The sequence below is a fragment of the Leucoraja erinacea genome, chromosome 16 (genome assembly GCF_028641065.1).
Source record: "Leucoraja erinacea ecotype New England chromosome 16, Leri_hhj_1, whole genome shotgun sequence".
Classification (NCBI taxonomy): Eukaryota; Metazoa; Chordata; class Chondrichthyes; order Rajiformes; family Rajidae; genus Leucoraja; species Leucoraja erinaceus.
In genome coordinates this window covers 32,054,394-32,068,196 of record NC_073392.1, presented here as the reverse complement: position 1 = coordinate 32,068,196, position 13,803 = coordinate 32,054,394, and the positions used below count along the sequence as shown (strand labels likewise).

Genomic DNA, 13,803 nt, shown 5'->3' with positions numbered 1-13,803 from the left:
ACAATGGCAGGCAGTGACTAGTGGGGTACCGCAAGGCTCAGTGCTGGGACCCCAGCTATTTACAATATATATTAATGATTTGGACGAGGGAATTGAATGCAACATCTCCAAGTTTGCGGATGACACTAAGCTGGGAGGCAGTGTTAGCTGTGAGGAGGATGCTAGGAGGCTGCAAGGTGACTTGGATAGGCTGGGTGAGTGGGCAAATGTATGGCAGATGCAGTATAATGTGGATAAATGTGAGGTTATCCACTTTGGTGGCAAAAACAGGAAAGCAGACTATTATCTAAATGGTGGCAATTAGGAAAGGGAAGATGCAGCGAGACCTGGGTGTCATGGTACACCAGTCATTGAAAGTAGGCATGCAGGTGCAGCAGGCAGTGAAGAAAGCAAATGGTATGTTAGCATTCATAGCAAAAGGATTTGAGTATAGGAGCAGGGAGGTTCTACTGCAGTTGTACAGGGTCTTGGTGAGACCACACCTGGAGTATTGCGTACAGTTTTGGTCTCCAAATCTGAGGAAGGACATTATTGCCATAGAGGGAGTGCAGAGAAGGTTCACCAGACTGATTCCTGGGATGTCGGGACTTTCATATGAAGAAAGACTGGATAGACTCGGCTTGTACTCGATAGAATTTAGGAGATTGAGGGGGAATCTTATAGAAACTTACAAAATTCTTAAGGGGTTGGACAAGCTAGATGCAGGAAGATTGTTCCCAATGTTGGGGAAGTCCAGGACAAGGGGTCACAGCTTAAGGATAGAGGGGAAATCCTTTAAGACCGAGATGAGAAAAACATTTTTCACACAGAGAGTGGTGAATCTCTGGAACTCTCTGCCACATAGGGTAGTTGAGGCCAGTTCATTGGCTATATTTAAGAGGGCGTTAGATGTGGCCCTTGTGGCTAAAGGGATCGGGGGTATGGAGAGAAGGCAGGTACGGGATACTGAGTTGGATGATCAGCCATGATCATATTTAATGGCGGTGCAGGCTCGGAGGGCCGAATGGCCTACTCCTGCACCTATTTTCTATGTAGCTATGTATCTAGGGCGGATGCATACATTATTTTTATACTATTCTTTATCCACTTTCCCCCTGTTATCTTTAGCCACCATGTGCGGTTTCTTCAGAAGGGTTTTGGCCCGAAACGTTGCCTATCTCCTTCGCTCCATAGATGCTGCTGCACCCGCTGAGTTTCTCCAGCATTTTCCAGCATCTGTAGTTCCTTCTTAAACACTAATCACACACAACCGACTTTGGTGAGCAGGTCCCATCGTTCTCATCCCAACTCCTGAATTGGACGTTCAAGAGAATGTCAGGAGGACAGGGAGATTGTTTCAAGGACGTTCTCAAAGCTTCCATGGAAATAAATGTATTATCCTCACGGGATCTCTGGCGGATGGATCCCTCAAAATGAAGATGACGCATTTGGGATGGGACAGCGATTTTCTTGTCTCTTTGTTGGGAACAAGTGGAAGCCCAGTGAGAAAGGTGCTACCACCCACACTGGCAAATCTCCTTGGGATCTCATCTCCTCCAAGCAAACTGTCCATCCACTCACCTCAGAGTTTGCAGAAGTCACGTTAGCCTCATCAGCCTCCTCAGAGTAGAAACCAATCTCCCTCAACCTTGGGGGACAGCCTCAGAAGAGAAAGCTTTTTATATAACTGTTATTTTGGCATTTAAATGCATTTAACAAGGATGTGCTGGGATGGGTTTATGAAGTTAGTTGCGAAAGGTTCATTACACAAAGAAACAAACATATTTAATCGGATTGTCTCATCCGCCATGTATTATTCACTTGGCTTTAATTAATTGAATATGACTTCAAAAAACAAACCTGGTCTATTTAATAATTATAGTGGCGCAATGTAATTAATTGAGAAGTATTTAAATGGTTTTAAAACGAGAATCCTGGTTTCCTTGTCTCTGGAAGATATTAATTTGTCGTGACTCAGAGCCCACAAATGGAGACAACTAGCAAACACTGTCCATCTGATTAAAGCTCTCTGGGTTTGTGGCCAATGTTGTGGGCAGGACTGGCTTTTGTCACAGTGATTTTAAAATCGGAATCACGTTTTCCATGGAACCTAATTTATATTTGAAGTTTCTTGATCATTTTTAGTGGTTTGGCCGGTTTCAAGCATGTTGTGTTGAAAGCTCAAGCCTGGATAGAGTGGACATGTAGAGGATGTTTCCACTAGTCGGAAAGTCTAGGATCAGAGGCCTTAGCCTCAGAATAAAAGGATGTACCTTAAGAAAGGAGATGAGGAGGAATTTCTTTAGACAGAGGGTGGTGAATCTGTGGAATTCATTGCCACATAAGGCAGCGGAGGCCAAGTCAATCAATATTTTTAAGGCAGAGATTGATAGATTCTTGATCAGCAGGGGTTATGGGGCTCAGATTAGCAGGAGAATGGGGTTGAAGGGGAAAGATAGATCAGCCGTGATTGAATGGCGGAATTGACTTGATGGGCTGAGTGGCCTAATTCTGCTCCTATAGCTTAATAACATGAAACTATCAGAAATGTTTGCCAGGTTGTTACAAGCAAGCCGACGAAGTAAACCCCATATAGTGCCTCCCTAGTCAAGTTGCCCTAGTAGAGTTGCTACCTCACAACATCAGAGACCCAGGTTCAATCCTGACCTCGGGTGCTGTCTGTGTGGAGTTTGCACATTCTCCCTGTGACCTCGTGGGTTTCCTCCCACATCCCAAAGATGTGCAGGTTTTACCTCTGTAAATTGCGGCCAGCGTGTCGGGTGTAGGTGTGAAAGTTGGATAACCTGGAGCTAGTATGAACGAGTGATCGATAGTCAGTATGGACTCGGTGGGTCGATGGGCCTGTTTCTAAGCTGATCAATCAATCTATCTTTGGACTTCCATGACTTTTTCTTAACAACTTAATCCTTGCTTCTGTTTCTCTCGCTCTCTCCTATTCAAACAGATAAATTAGGGTGAATAGTAGCAGGAGCTCTAAAGTGAGTGACAATATTCCTTGGCCTTTAATGGGCTTTCAGTGATGTACAGATGGCATCTAAATTACAAATCCCATCTGTAAATCTAGTTGCATTTATTGCCATGTGTAAATGTACAGTGAGGTACAGGAGCAATGAAAACCCTTGCAGCATCACAGGCGGTACACAATATACACATCAATTCTACAAGAAAGTGGTAAGAAAAAGTGTGTGCTAAAAAGTAAGACATTAGTGCAAATCACAGTTCAAAAACAAATGATACATTTCTCACTGTTAGTGTGGAGCATAACACACTAGTGAGCAGGGCGGCACGGTGGCGCAGCGGTAGAATTGCTGCATTACAGCGCCAGAGACCAGGGTTTAATCCCAACTATGGGTGTATATGTCTGTATGGAGTTTGTACATTCTCCCTGTGACCGCGTGGGTTTTCTTCGGGTGCTCCGGTTTCCTGCCACACTCCAAAAATGCACAGGTCTGTAGATGAATTGGCTTCGGTAGACATTGTAAATTGTCCCTGGTGTGTAGGATAATGCTAGTGTACAGGCATTGCTGGTTGGCACGGACTTGGTGGGCCAAAGCCTGTTTCTGCGCTGTTTCTCTAAACTAAACTCTAAACTAAATTAAACTAAGTTGGGGCAAAAGAGCACTTTCCCCACCCCTTATATAGGCAGCTCTCTCATTACCTCTCTGGTCTCCCTTAATCTCTTGCTATGATCCTTCTCCCGTCTCCTGCTCTTTAAACCGGTCTTCTGGGTTAAGGTTTTTTTTTTCTGCAACTCTTTCCATTATCCACTCCATTGGCCCAGAGTTTATTTTTTGTGTGCGATTGCATGCACCTCTGCAAAGTGCATCGAGACATTAAAGATGCAAGGCAAACATGTTGTTGCCACTGGTATTGTAATTCCAGGCAAATGACCCGTGTAATTTGGAAGGCATGTGGCACAACACTAGTGCCCAATGGAGCAACACTAACACTGATGGCAACTAAAAGCATTGTTGTACAAAACTGTGAGGAGGTGATGTGCCTCACTGGCGTAACAATGGTCTGTGGTGCATGGGGCTTTGACGGTCAGTCTGCCTGGGTAGTCGCACACTACATAATGTGTTGCTTAGCAATGGGTGGCCATGAGGTAGGCACCAGATTAAAGTTTGTTCCTTCTCATTGATTCTCGCAGATAAATGTGCTGGTCATGGGAATACTGAAATCATTTGGATTCTTATCTATAGCACTACAGGAAACATTTGATGCATCTATGGAACAGATCAGCTGGATTGGATCTATTATGTCATGCGTCCGATTAACAGCAGGTACCATCAAAACTTAAAGCATTGCCATATGCTGTACAAAATATGACACATAGCTTATTTAACTGCAAAAATAGATTTGTGTGCACTTGCTAACTGCTAGACATTTTGTCATATTCCTGTCACATTATATGTCTACTTTTTCCTGTTTTAAACTGTAATGGCAATTATAAAGAGTATCTAAATATAAGAGAGACACAAAATGCTGGAGTAACTCAGCGGGACAGGCAGCATCTCTGGATAGAAGGAATGGGTGACATTTCGCGTCGAGACCCTTCGCCAGTCTGAGAGTGAGGGAGGGCGAAACTAGAGGTATGGGAAGACTCAAAACAAAGCAGAGCCTGCATCGATGATTCAGGAAAGGTGGAGCCCACAATGGTCCATTGTTGGATGGGGACGAGGTGATAACAAAGGAATAGAAATGGTGAAATTAGCAAAACAGCTAGGGTGGAGGAGGGACTGAGAGAGAGGGAATGCAAGATTGACTTGAAGTTAAGAAATCAATTGAATATTGATGAAAACAACATAAGGATAGGGTACTGTCCGACTCATCTCTATCACTTTGTGGACTTGTGGATATTGTGGACATGGAACTGACTTGCCACAATTTAGAGATACAACATGGAAACAGACCAGTGATTACCTACACACTAGTTCTATCCTGCACAATTTACAAAGGCACACGTCTTTGTAGCATGGGAGGAAACTGGGGCACCCAGGAGAAAACCCACGCGGTAACAGAGGGACTGTACAAACTCCATACAGACAGCACCCGTAGTCAGGATCAAACCCAGATCACTGGCATTGTAAGGCAGCAACTCTACCACTGCACCACTGTGCTGCCCTTTGTCCATGTGGCTTTTGGTTTCTCTCTGGGTGCTCTACCTTTCTTCCCACGTCTAAAACACATCAATTGGTAGATTATTGGCCACTGTAAATTTCCCCTTGTAAGTGAGAGGGAGGAGGGGGGGGGGGGCATTTGAAGTGGATGTGAGGAGGATAACATTGGATTAGTTTAAGATTGGTTGGTTGATGTTACCATGCTGCCTGTCTCCACCTATAACAGTGTTTTCACCATGGACGGCTGCTTCTATTTCTAACAATGCTGCTTTAATTGCCACGCGTGCAACTGCGCAGTGAAATTCTTGTTGCATATTTACACATGCAGGCACCGACATGTTTTGGCGCCATTTCCACAAGTCCAAAGTCTGGTTCGCTCACGTACTCGGTTTACTGGAGCGGTTCCTGATCCTGACAGCCATAGAGAGGGCCATAGCACAGAAACAGGCCCCTTGGCCCAACTTGCCCACACTGACCAACAGGCCCCATCTACACTAGCCCCATCTGTCTGTGCTTGGCCCATATCCCTCTGTCTATCCAAGTAGCTGTCAAAATGTTTCCTAAACATTGCGATACTACCTGCCTAAACTACCTCCTCTGATAGTTTGCTCCATGCACCCACCACCCACTGTGTGAAAAGGATATCCCTCATGTTCCTATTAAATCTCTCCCCTTTCGCCTTAAACCCATGTCCTCTGGTTCTCGATTCCCTTACTCTGGGCAAGAGACTCTATGCGTCTACCGAATCTATTCCTCTCATGATCTTATACACCTCTGTAAGATCACCCCTCATCCTCCTGTGCTCCAAGGAATAGAGTCCCAGCCTACTCAACCTCTCCCTATAGCTCAGGCCCTCGTGTCTTGGCAACATTCTCGTAAATCTTCTCTGCACCCATTCCAGTTCCCGATCCTGGTAACCTCCAGGCTCCTGTAGGGCCTTTCCACCGTCACCCTCGACCAGAACCGACCCTCTCCTCCCCGGGTCATCTTTCTGTTCTACCTGGCATTGGGATCCATTTGTGTTGTGGGAGAAGGTCTCGTTGTATTTTCAACAATCAGCATTGCCGCTGCAAATACATTTGAATCACTTTTTAACAGAAGACAAAGAATAGGCATGCATTGATAAACCTCCTTTCATGTCCCTTTCAAAAGCTGCCAAAAACCTTTCTAGCCAGTGAGATACATCTGAATTGTGTTAATGGTGACAAAGCAGCCAACTCACACGCAGCAAGCTTCCACCAACAGCAGTCCATTGATGTCCAGACTTTCTCTTTACTAATTTGTGGATTGAAGCATAAATATTGGACCAGGAACAATCATCTTCAAAGTGTCATGGGATTTTCAACAGACACCTTAGAAAGCAGAAGTGGCCTCAATCAAAAGATGACACTTTAACACTGTAGTTTGCCCTCAGTCCTAAACTGGAATGTCAGTCCGGAACATGAAGAAAGGTCCCGACCTTTCCCACCCTGGAGAACATGGATAGTGACGTTGTGGGTCGGAACCCTTCTCCAGAGTCACCTATCCATATTCTCCAGAGATGCTGCATTAACTTTACTTCGACTTTAGAGATAAATCGCAGAAACAGGCCCTTTGGCCCCCTCCAATTCCACGCCGACCAGCGGTCACCCTGTACACCATTCTGCACACAAGGGACAATTTACAATTTTACCGTGCGTGTCTTTTGAAATGTGCAGGGAAACCAGAGCCCCCGCAGAAATCCCACGCGGTCACGGGGAGAGCGGGCAAACTCCGTACACTGCACCCGTAGTCAGGATTGAACCCAGGTCTCTGCTGCTGTAAGGCGGCAGCAACTCTGCTGCTGTGCCACTGTGCATCACCCTCCGCGTTACTCCAGCATTCTTTGACCTATCTTGTCTGAGCCACAGCTAAATGAACCAGGTGATGTGGCCCAAATGTACCCTCCCCCCTTCATTCTGGATGTTTGTTATGTGTTTGTTCCAGGTCCATTTGCTGCTATATTCTGTGCAAAGATTGGTGAGAAGCAGACCGGAATTTTGGGAGGAGTCATGGTCTCCATTGGATTGTTCTTAAGCTGGTACTCTGAACAAGTTTCCTATCTGTACTTCAGCCTTGGCTTGTTGGCAGGTGAGGGCAGTACTTACTGAAACGTACATGAGAAATGTCCCTTCTATTGTCTTTACTTAGAGCCGGAACTTAGTTTAGTTTAGAGATGCAGCGTGGAAACAGGCCCTTCGGCCCACCAAATCCTTGCCGACCAGTGATCCCCACACACTAACACAATCCTACACACACCACAGACAATTTACAATTTTACCAAACCAATTAACCTACAAACCTAAGATAGACACAAAAATCTGGAGTAACTTAGCGGGACAGGCAGCATCTCTGGAGAGAAGGAAGGGTCTTGCCCCGAAACATCACCCGTTCCTTTTCTCCAGAGATGCTGCCTGTCCCGCTGAACTACTCCAGCTTTTTGTGTCTATCTCCGGTTTAAACCAGTATCTGCAGTTCCTTCTTACACAACCTAAAATATGTCTGGAATGTAGGAGGAGACTGGAGAAAACTCACGCAGATCACGGGGAGAATGTACAAACTCTATATAGACAGCATCTGTAATCGGGATCGAACCCAGATCTCTGGCGCTGTAAGGCAGCAACTCGATCGCTGCGCCACCGTGCATCCCCAAGGATTTGTTTACAAACCCCTCTGCCTCTGTTTCTCGGTGTAATGGGCACAGCCACAGTGGGATGATTGGTCCTCCGGGTATGAAGATTCCACAATAATAACGAAGCAGTGTAAGTATTACATTTCAGGGCATGCAGACTGATTAGCAAGGCTGAGAGTAGTGGTGACAGCTCAAAATCATGGTCCACCACTGATCACTGCTGAATAATCAGTAGTGTATAGTGTACAGTAGTGCATAGTGTACAGTAGTGTATAGTGTACAGTAGTGTATAGTGTACAGTAGTGTATAGCATACAGCAGTACATCGTGTACAGTAGTGTATAGTGTACAGTAGTGTATAGCATACAGCAGTGTATAGTGTACAGTAGTGCATAGTACAGTAGTGTATAGTGTACAGTAGTGCATAGTGTACAGTAGTACAGTAGTGTATAGTGTACAGTAGTGCATAGTGTACAGTAGTGTATAGCATACAGTAGTGTATAGTGTACAGTAGTGCATAGTGTACAGTAGTGTATAGCATACAGTAGTGTATAGTGTACAGTAGTGTATAGCGTATAGTTGTGCATAGTGTACAGTAGGCCTCAGTGCATAATAGGAAGTCTTTCCATCACTCACACACAGGTTGTGGATGAAATCTCCTAGAACAACATCTGTTCATGAGGAAAGCAGTGCTGACCACCCGATGGAGAGAGCCACGTCATTGCCACATTTGGGGAATTAATTTCCACCACTTCTCCTCCCCTTTCCTCATGGGAGTCTCCCTGTGCCAGGTCTGATTCCCGAAGCTTTGGACTAGTCTTGTCCTTTATTATTTTGCCTGATCTGTTGGAGTCGAGTTCCTCCCCTCATCACCCCCACACAAAAAGGCACTTCCTAGGAGAGTTAAATAAGATTCACAAGAGGAGCTGTTAGGACAAGCTTGGAGACAGAAGACGATTTTAAGGAGAAGCCGAAAGGAAGACTGTGAGGTAGAGACCTAAACCGGTATCGGGGAAATGTAGCCTCCGCCTTTACCTGTCCCTACCAGCACAGTGGCCCATCCAACTAAGTAAGTAAGTGAGTTTATTGGCCAAGTATTCACATACAAGGAATTTGCCTTGGTGCTCTGCCCATAAGTAACAACATGACATACAGTGACAGTTACGAATGACTCAGAAAACACTAAACATTAATAATAATAAGACATTAATGATAAAACTACCTGCTGTTCCACAGCTCTGCTTAATGATAAGACTCCTGCTGGTGAGGGAACCAGTCCCTCAGGTAAGGAACCATCTGCTTGATCTAAAACTCAATGGCTGCGTCTTCCTTCTTTTCCCTTTGCAGGAGCGGGATTTGCTTTCGTGTCCCAGGCTGCGGCTCTTAACACGACCAGATACTTCCGTCGAAAGCTCACCACCGCCTGTGCCATTTCCCGCTCGGGTACAGGGCTAACCTTTGCCATCGCTCCATTCCTTCAGTACCTTCTCAATGAATATGGCTCGCAAGGTAGGTGGTCAACCAAATGCTTCTGCATTCCTTCACTGTTAAAACTTTCACTTACACACAACTTGGATTTATTTCATCCTTCAGCAAAATCATATACCTCAAGGCTTTAATTGTCAAGTGGCAACCATCAGATTAAAGCGAACCGTATTTTAAAGAGGTGTACTAAATCATGAGAGGAATTGATCGGGTAGATGCACAGAGGCGTTTGCCCATAGTAGGGGAATCGAGAACCAGAGGACAAAGGTTTAAGGTGCTGGGGGAAAGATTTAATAGGAACTTGAGGGGTAACTATTTCACATTAAGGGTGGTGGGTGTATGGAACGAGCTGCTGGAGGAGGTAGTTGAGACAGGGACTGTAGCAACGTTTAAGAAACATTTAGACAGGTGCATGGATAGGACAGGTTTAGAGGGATATGGCCAAACGCAGGCAGGTGGGACAGATTGGCCGGTGTCAGCAAGTTGGGCCAAAGGGCCTGTTTCCGCGCTCTAACACTTTATGAGTCTATTACTATACATAACATTATCACAGTTGTCTAATCTCAGACACAGTATCCATTGGGATGTAGCCCAGTGTCCTGGCTCTTTTTCTTCATGGCAGGAGTAGTTCAATGTTAAGTAAATTTGGAGTTGAAAGGGGGAGAACACTTACAACCCAGTTCTTAGGAACTTACACTCAGAAATCCCTAACAGATTTTGCCGCCGTTTCTAAAGTCCAGTCCGTTCCGCGCGCTCGTTGTCCTGGAGCAGCGCCTGATCCAGGCGAGCTCCAGGCAGCTGCAGGGCCTAGAGCAGTCTCCTCCGTCTAGATCGTCCAGCGAACCGTTGTCCCTCTCTATTGAATTAGTTCACTGCAGACAACTCTGCAAAGGTGTGCGTACCTAACACTGAAACGTGGAAATATATTTTGATAATTATGATTTAATTACACAATTCCAAACGTATTTTGTTGTCATTTGTAAATAGAAAGAGGCATTTAATATTACGTCCGATCAAGTGATTGTTTTTTAAAAATTACTTTACTACTCATATCCCTCAGGGGCAATTCTCATCCTGTGCGGATTAACGCTGCACCTGATACCACTCGGCATGTTGAACCGTCCAATTTATTTGAAGCAAGATGCGGCCGAGGGCCGTGACTGGAGGCAAGGTCAGCAGAAGAAGCCAGGCCTCCTTGAAGAGAAAAAGGACAAGGTCACTGCAGGAGGGTCACAGTTTCCAACCGGTCACAACAGCAAGTCTGTGACGGTTCCCGCTCTGCCCACTTGGAATGGACTGGAGGAACCTAACGCTCTATTGTGCAACGGGAAACAGGCTGATGAGCAAAACCATTCCACTCCCAAAGACTTGTCTGTCTTGGAGCCCAGGGAGTCCTTCTTGCCTCAGGAGCCTGCTTCATTAAGACAGTTGCAATCCACTCCCCAGCCAAGTTGCAAAGTGATAAACGGAAGTTCAAATCAATTGCTGGCCACAGTCAGCCTGCCAACTGATACAGGACACAAAGGCTTCTGCAAAGAACTGGGCGACCAACTGATGTCCATTTTTGGCGAAGTGAAAAACCTCATTGATTTGACTCTGCTCACCAACCCAATGTTTATTATTTACACTTTATGCACCTTCTTCAGTCAATTGGCCTACTTCATACCTTATTTTCATCTAGTTGGAAAGGCCAAGGCATTGGGCATTGAGCCATTCCAAGCCACCTTACTAATTTCTATTGCTGGTGAGTAACTTGTTGCATATCTATGTTGTTAAACAGTGAGTGGCACAGTGGTGCAGCGATAGAGTTGCTGCCTTACAGCGCAGAGGCCCGGGTTCAATCCTGACTAAGGGTGTTGATTGAAAAGAGTTTGCACGTTCTCCCTGTGACCACGTGGGTTTCCTCCAGGTGCTCCGGTTTCCTCCCACATACCAAAGACATGCAGGTTTGTAGGTTAATTGGCTTCCGTAAATTTCCCCTAGAGTGTAGGATAGATCTAGTGTATGGGGTGATTGTTGGTCGGTGCCGTCTCAGTGGCGTGGAGGGCCTGCTTCCACACTGTCTCTAAAACTAAAACTAATGTTGATTCTAGATGAACATAGGAAACACATAAGATTTTGCATTGTACCTGAATCTCACCGTAGATGTGCATATAACAATAAACTCATCATGCAAAGTACTGCAGAAGCAGGAATCTTGAGCAAAGCACAATGCTGGAGGAAGTTAGCAAGGCAGGCAGCATCTGGAGAGGGAATGAACAGATGACATTACAGGTTGAGACCCTTCCTCAGACTCTCCATGAGAGTTTGAAGAAAGGTTCCAAGAATAAAACTCCTCTTGACTTATCATGCGCCAAAATGCAAAAACACACAAGATATCTACTAACATCGTAAACACAAGGAGCCTTTTTTTTTATCCCTAGTAACGTGAATTGGACCTCCTCACATTGTTACATAGATGATAATGTTGGATATAGGTTGCAATTAGAGAATTTTATTTAAAAAATAAAAGTCACATTTCTATAATGTATTTCGCAACCTCAGCACCTATGAAGGCTCCTTAGACCCATTGAAGTCAGATAATTATTTTAAGATAAGAAATGAATGAGTATCCACAACAAACTTGCACATGCAGCATTGTAATGGTGGCCAATTAATCTGTTCAACCATGTTTATTTGGTCATCCCATTCTCCCTTGTTCTACCGGACACCTGATGTTCAGGACAAGCTGTGCCCCAAGGCCCAGTGTGTTTTCCGGAGACACTTTGGGCATTTTTCACATGCTTGGCATTGTACAGCATTTGGAATCCAGGCAATCTAACTGGAATGAGGGAGTGTGATCCACACCCTATGTAAGACCCACTCCCTATGGAAAGTCAGGAGAACATACTGACGGCAGGGTGGCGCAGTGGTGCAGCAGTAGAGTTGCTGCCTTCAACTCACGTTCAATCCTGACTATGGGTATTGTCTGTGCGGAGTTTGTACGTTCTCCCCGTGACCCCGTGAGGTTTCTCTGGGGGCTCCGGTTTCCCTTCACATTCCAAAGACATGAGGGTTTGAAGGTTAATTGGCTTCTGTAAATTGTCCCTAGTGTGAAGGATAGAACTAATATACGGGTGATCGCTGGTCAGCGTGGATTTGATAGTCTAAAGTGTCTTTCTCCGCACTGTATCTCTAAACTAAACTAAACAAAATGTCTGGAGAAACTCAGCGGGTGCAGCAGCATCTATGGAGCGAAGGAAGTAAACAACGTTTCAGGCCGAAACCTTTCCTTCGCTCCATAGATGCTGCTGCACCCGCTGTGTTTCTCCAGTTTTTTTGTGTACCTTCGATTTTCCAGCATCTGCAGTTCCTTCTTAAACAAAATGTCTGATAACTTCATACACGTTAACTGCATAGTGTTGTAAGATGGCATATGCTGCTTCCTCCTATGGTGTTAGGGTGCTAATATCCAAAGCCACAGTAATACTAATCTTGCATGGGATTTCTATTGACATCTATTCATTTCTTTCTCTAAACTGATTGAGAAAAGCTGGATTTCTGAATCCAAGCCAACACCTAATCTAGAAAATCCAAATGATTCACAATCCAATATATTTGCTTTGCAGCTTAATGGTCAGATCCAGAATGACAAAGGTACAGTTTTCTCCATTTAAAATAAATGTTTTGATTGTACATCTGGACCTGTGGAAAACCATATTGATAATTGTGGGAACTTTGATGAGCAAAGGTAGATTATGTGGTAGAAGTGTTTAATCTTTTTGATTGAGGAGCTTTTCATTTTCAGATGCCCTGCTGGTTATCAGAGGGAGTTATATATTTCATATATCTTTATAACATGGGAGATTATTTTGCTCATTGGGTCTGTACCAGCTCTCAGAACAATCCCCTTCCCCCAATTACATCTGGGTGAGCTACTCTGTCACACGTGGCCATTAGGAACCACTGATCTGCCCTGCAGGATAATCCACACATAAGGGATGCTTCTCAATGGTTTAGTTAGGATGCATTGTTGACCAGATCTAGATAGAGTTGATGTGGAGAGGATGTTTCTAATAGTGGGAGAGCTTAATTTAATTTAGTTTAGTTTACAGATACAGTCAACAGATACAGTTTAATGATACAATGCGATACGATAAAACTTTATTGTTCCCCCAGAAGGAAATTGGCAGTCACAAACACACAAGGTAGACAAAAACTTAAAATTAAAAGTGAAAACAAATAGAAAAGGACAAGTGAGTGTTGGCGGGCAGCACCTTAACCTGAACAAGCAATTGAAACAAATGCAGACTTATCCCCTGCGCAGAGGATTCTAAAACTAGAATGCCCCCCCCCCCCCGTCCCCCCACTCTTCCCCACACCAGGTCCACCTTTGTTCTCCCATCGTCCTTCACAGTGTCACAGAATGGAAATAGGCCCTCCAGCCCTCCGACACCACGCCGACCAGCGTTCACCCGAACACTAGTTCTCTCTGGGAAACTAGTCGCAATTTACGGAGGCCAATTAACCTACAAACTTGGAATGTGAGAGGAAACTGGAGCACCCGGAG

General features: G+C 44.9%; 1 protein-coding gene across 1 annotated transcript in view; it reads left to right on the top strand.

The window, feature by feature from the left end:
- Positions 1-13,803, top strand: part of LOC129704752 (monocarboxylate transporter 5-like) — a 54,126-nt gene that overhangs the window by 27,285 nt on the left and 13,038 nt on the right. The window contains exons 2-5 of the mRNA XM_055648069.1: positions 4,151-4,283; positions 7,086-7,229; positions 9,117-9,278; positions 10,315-10,998. Of these exons, the coding sequence (XP_055504044.1) occupies positions 4,151-4,283; positions 7,086-7,229; positions 9,117-9,278; positions 10,315-10,998 (1,123 nt within the window). The remainder of the gene's footprint in view (positions 1-4,150; positions 4,284-7,085; positions 7,230-9,116; positions 9,279-10,314; positions 10,999-13,803) is intronic.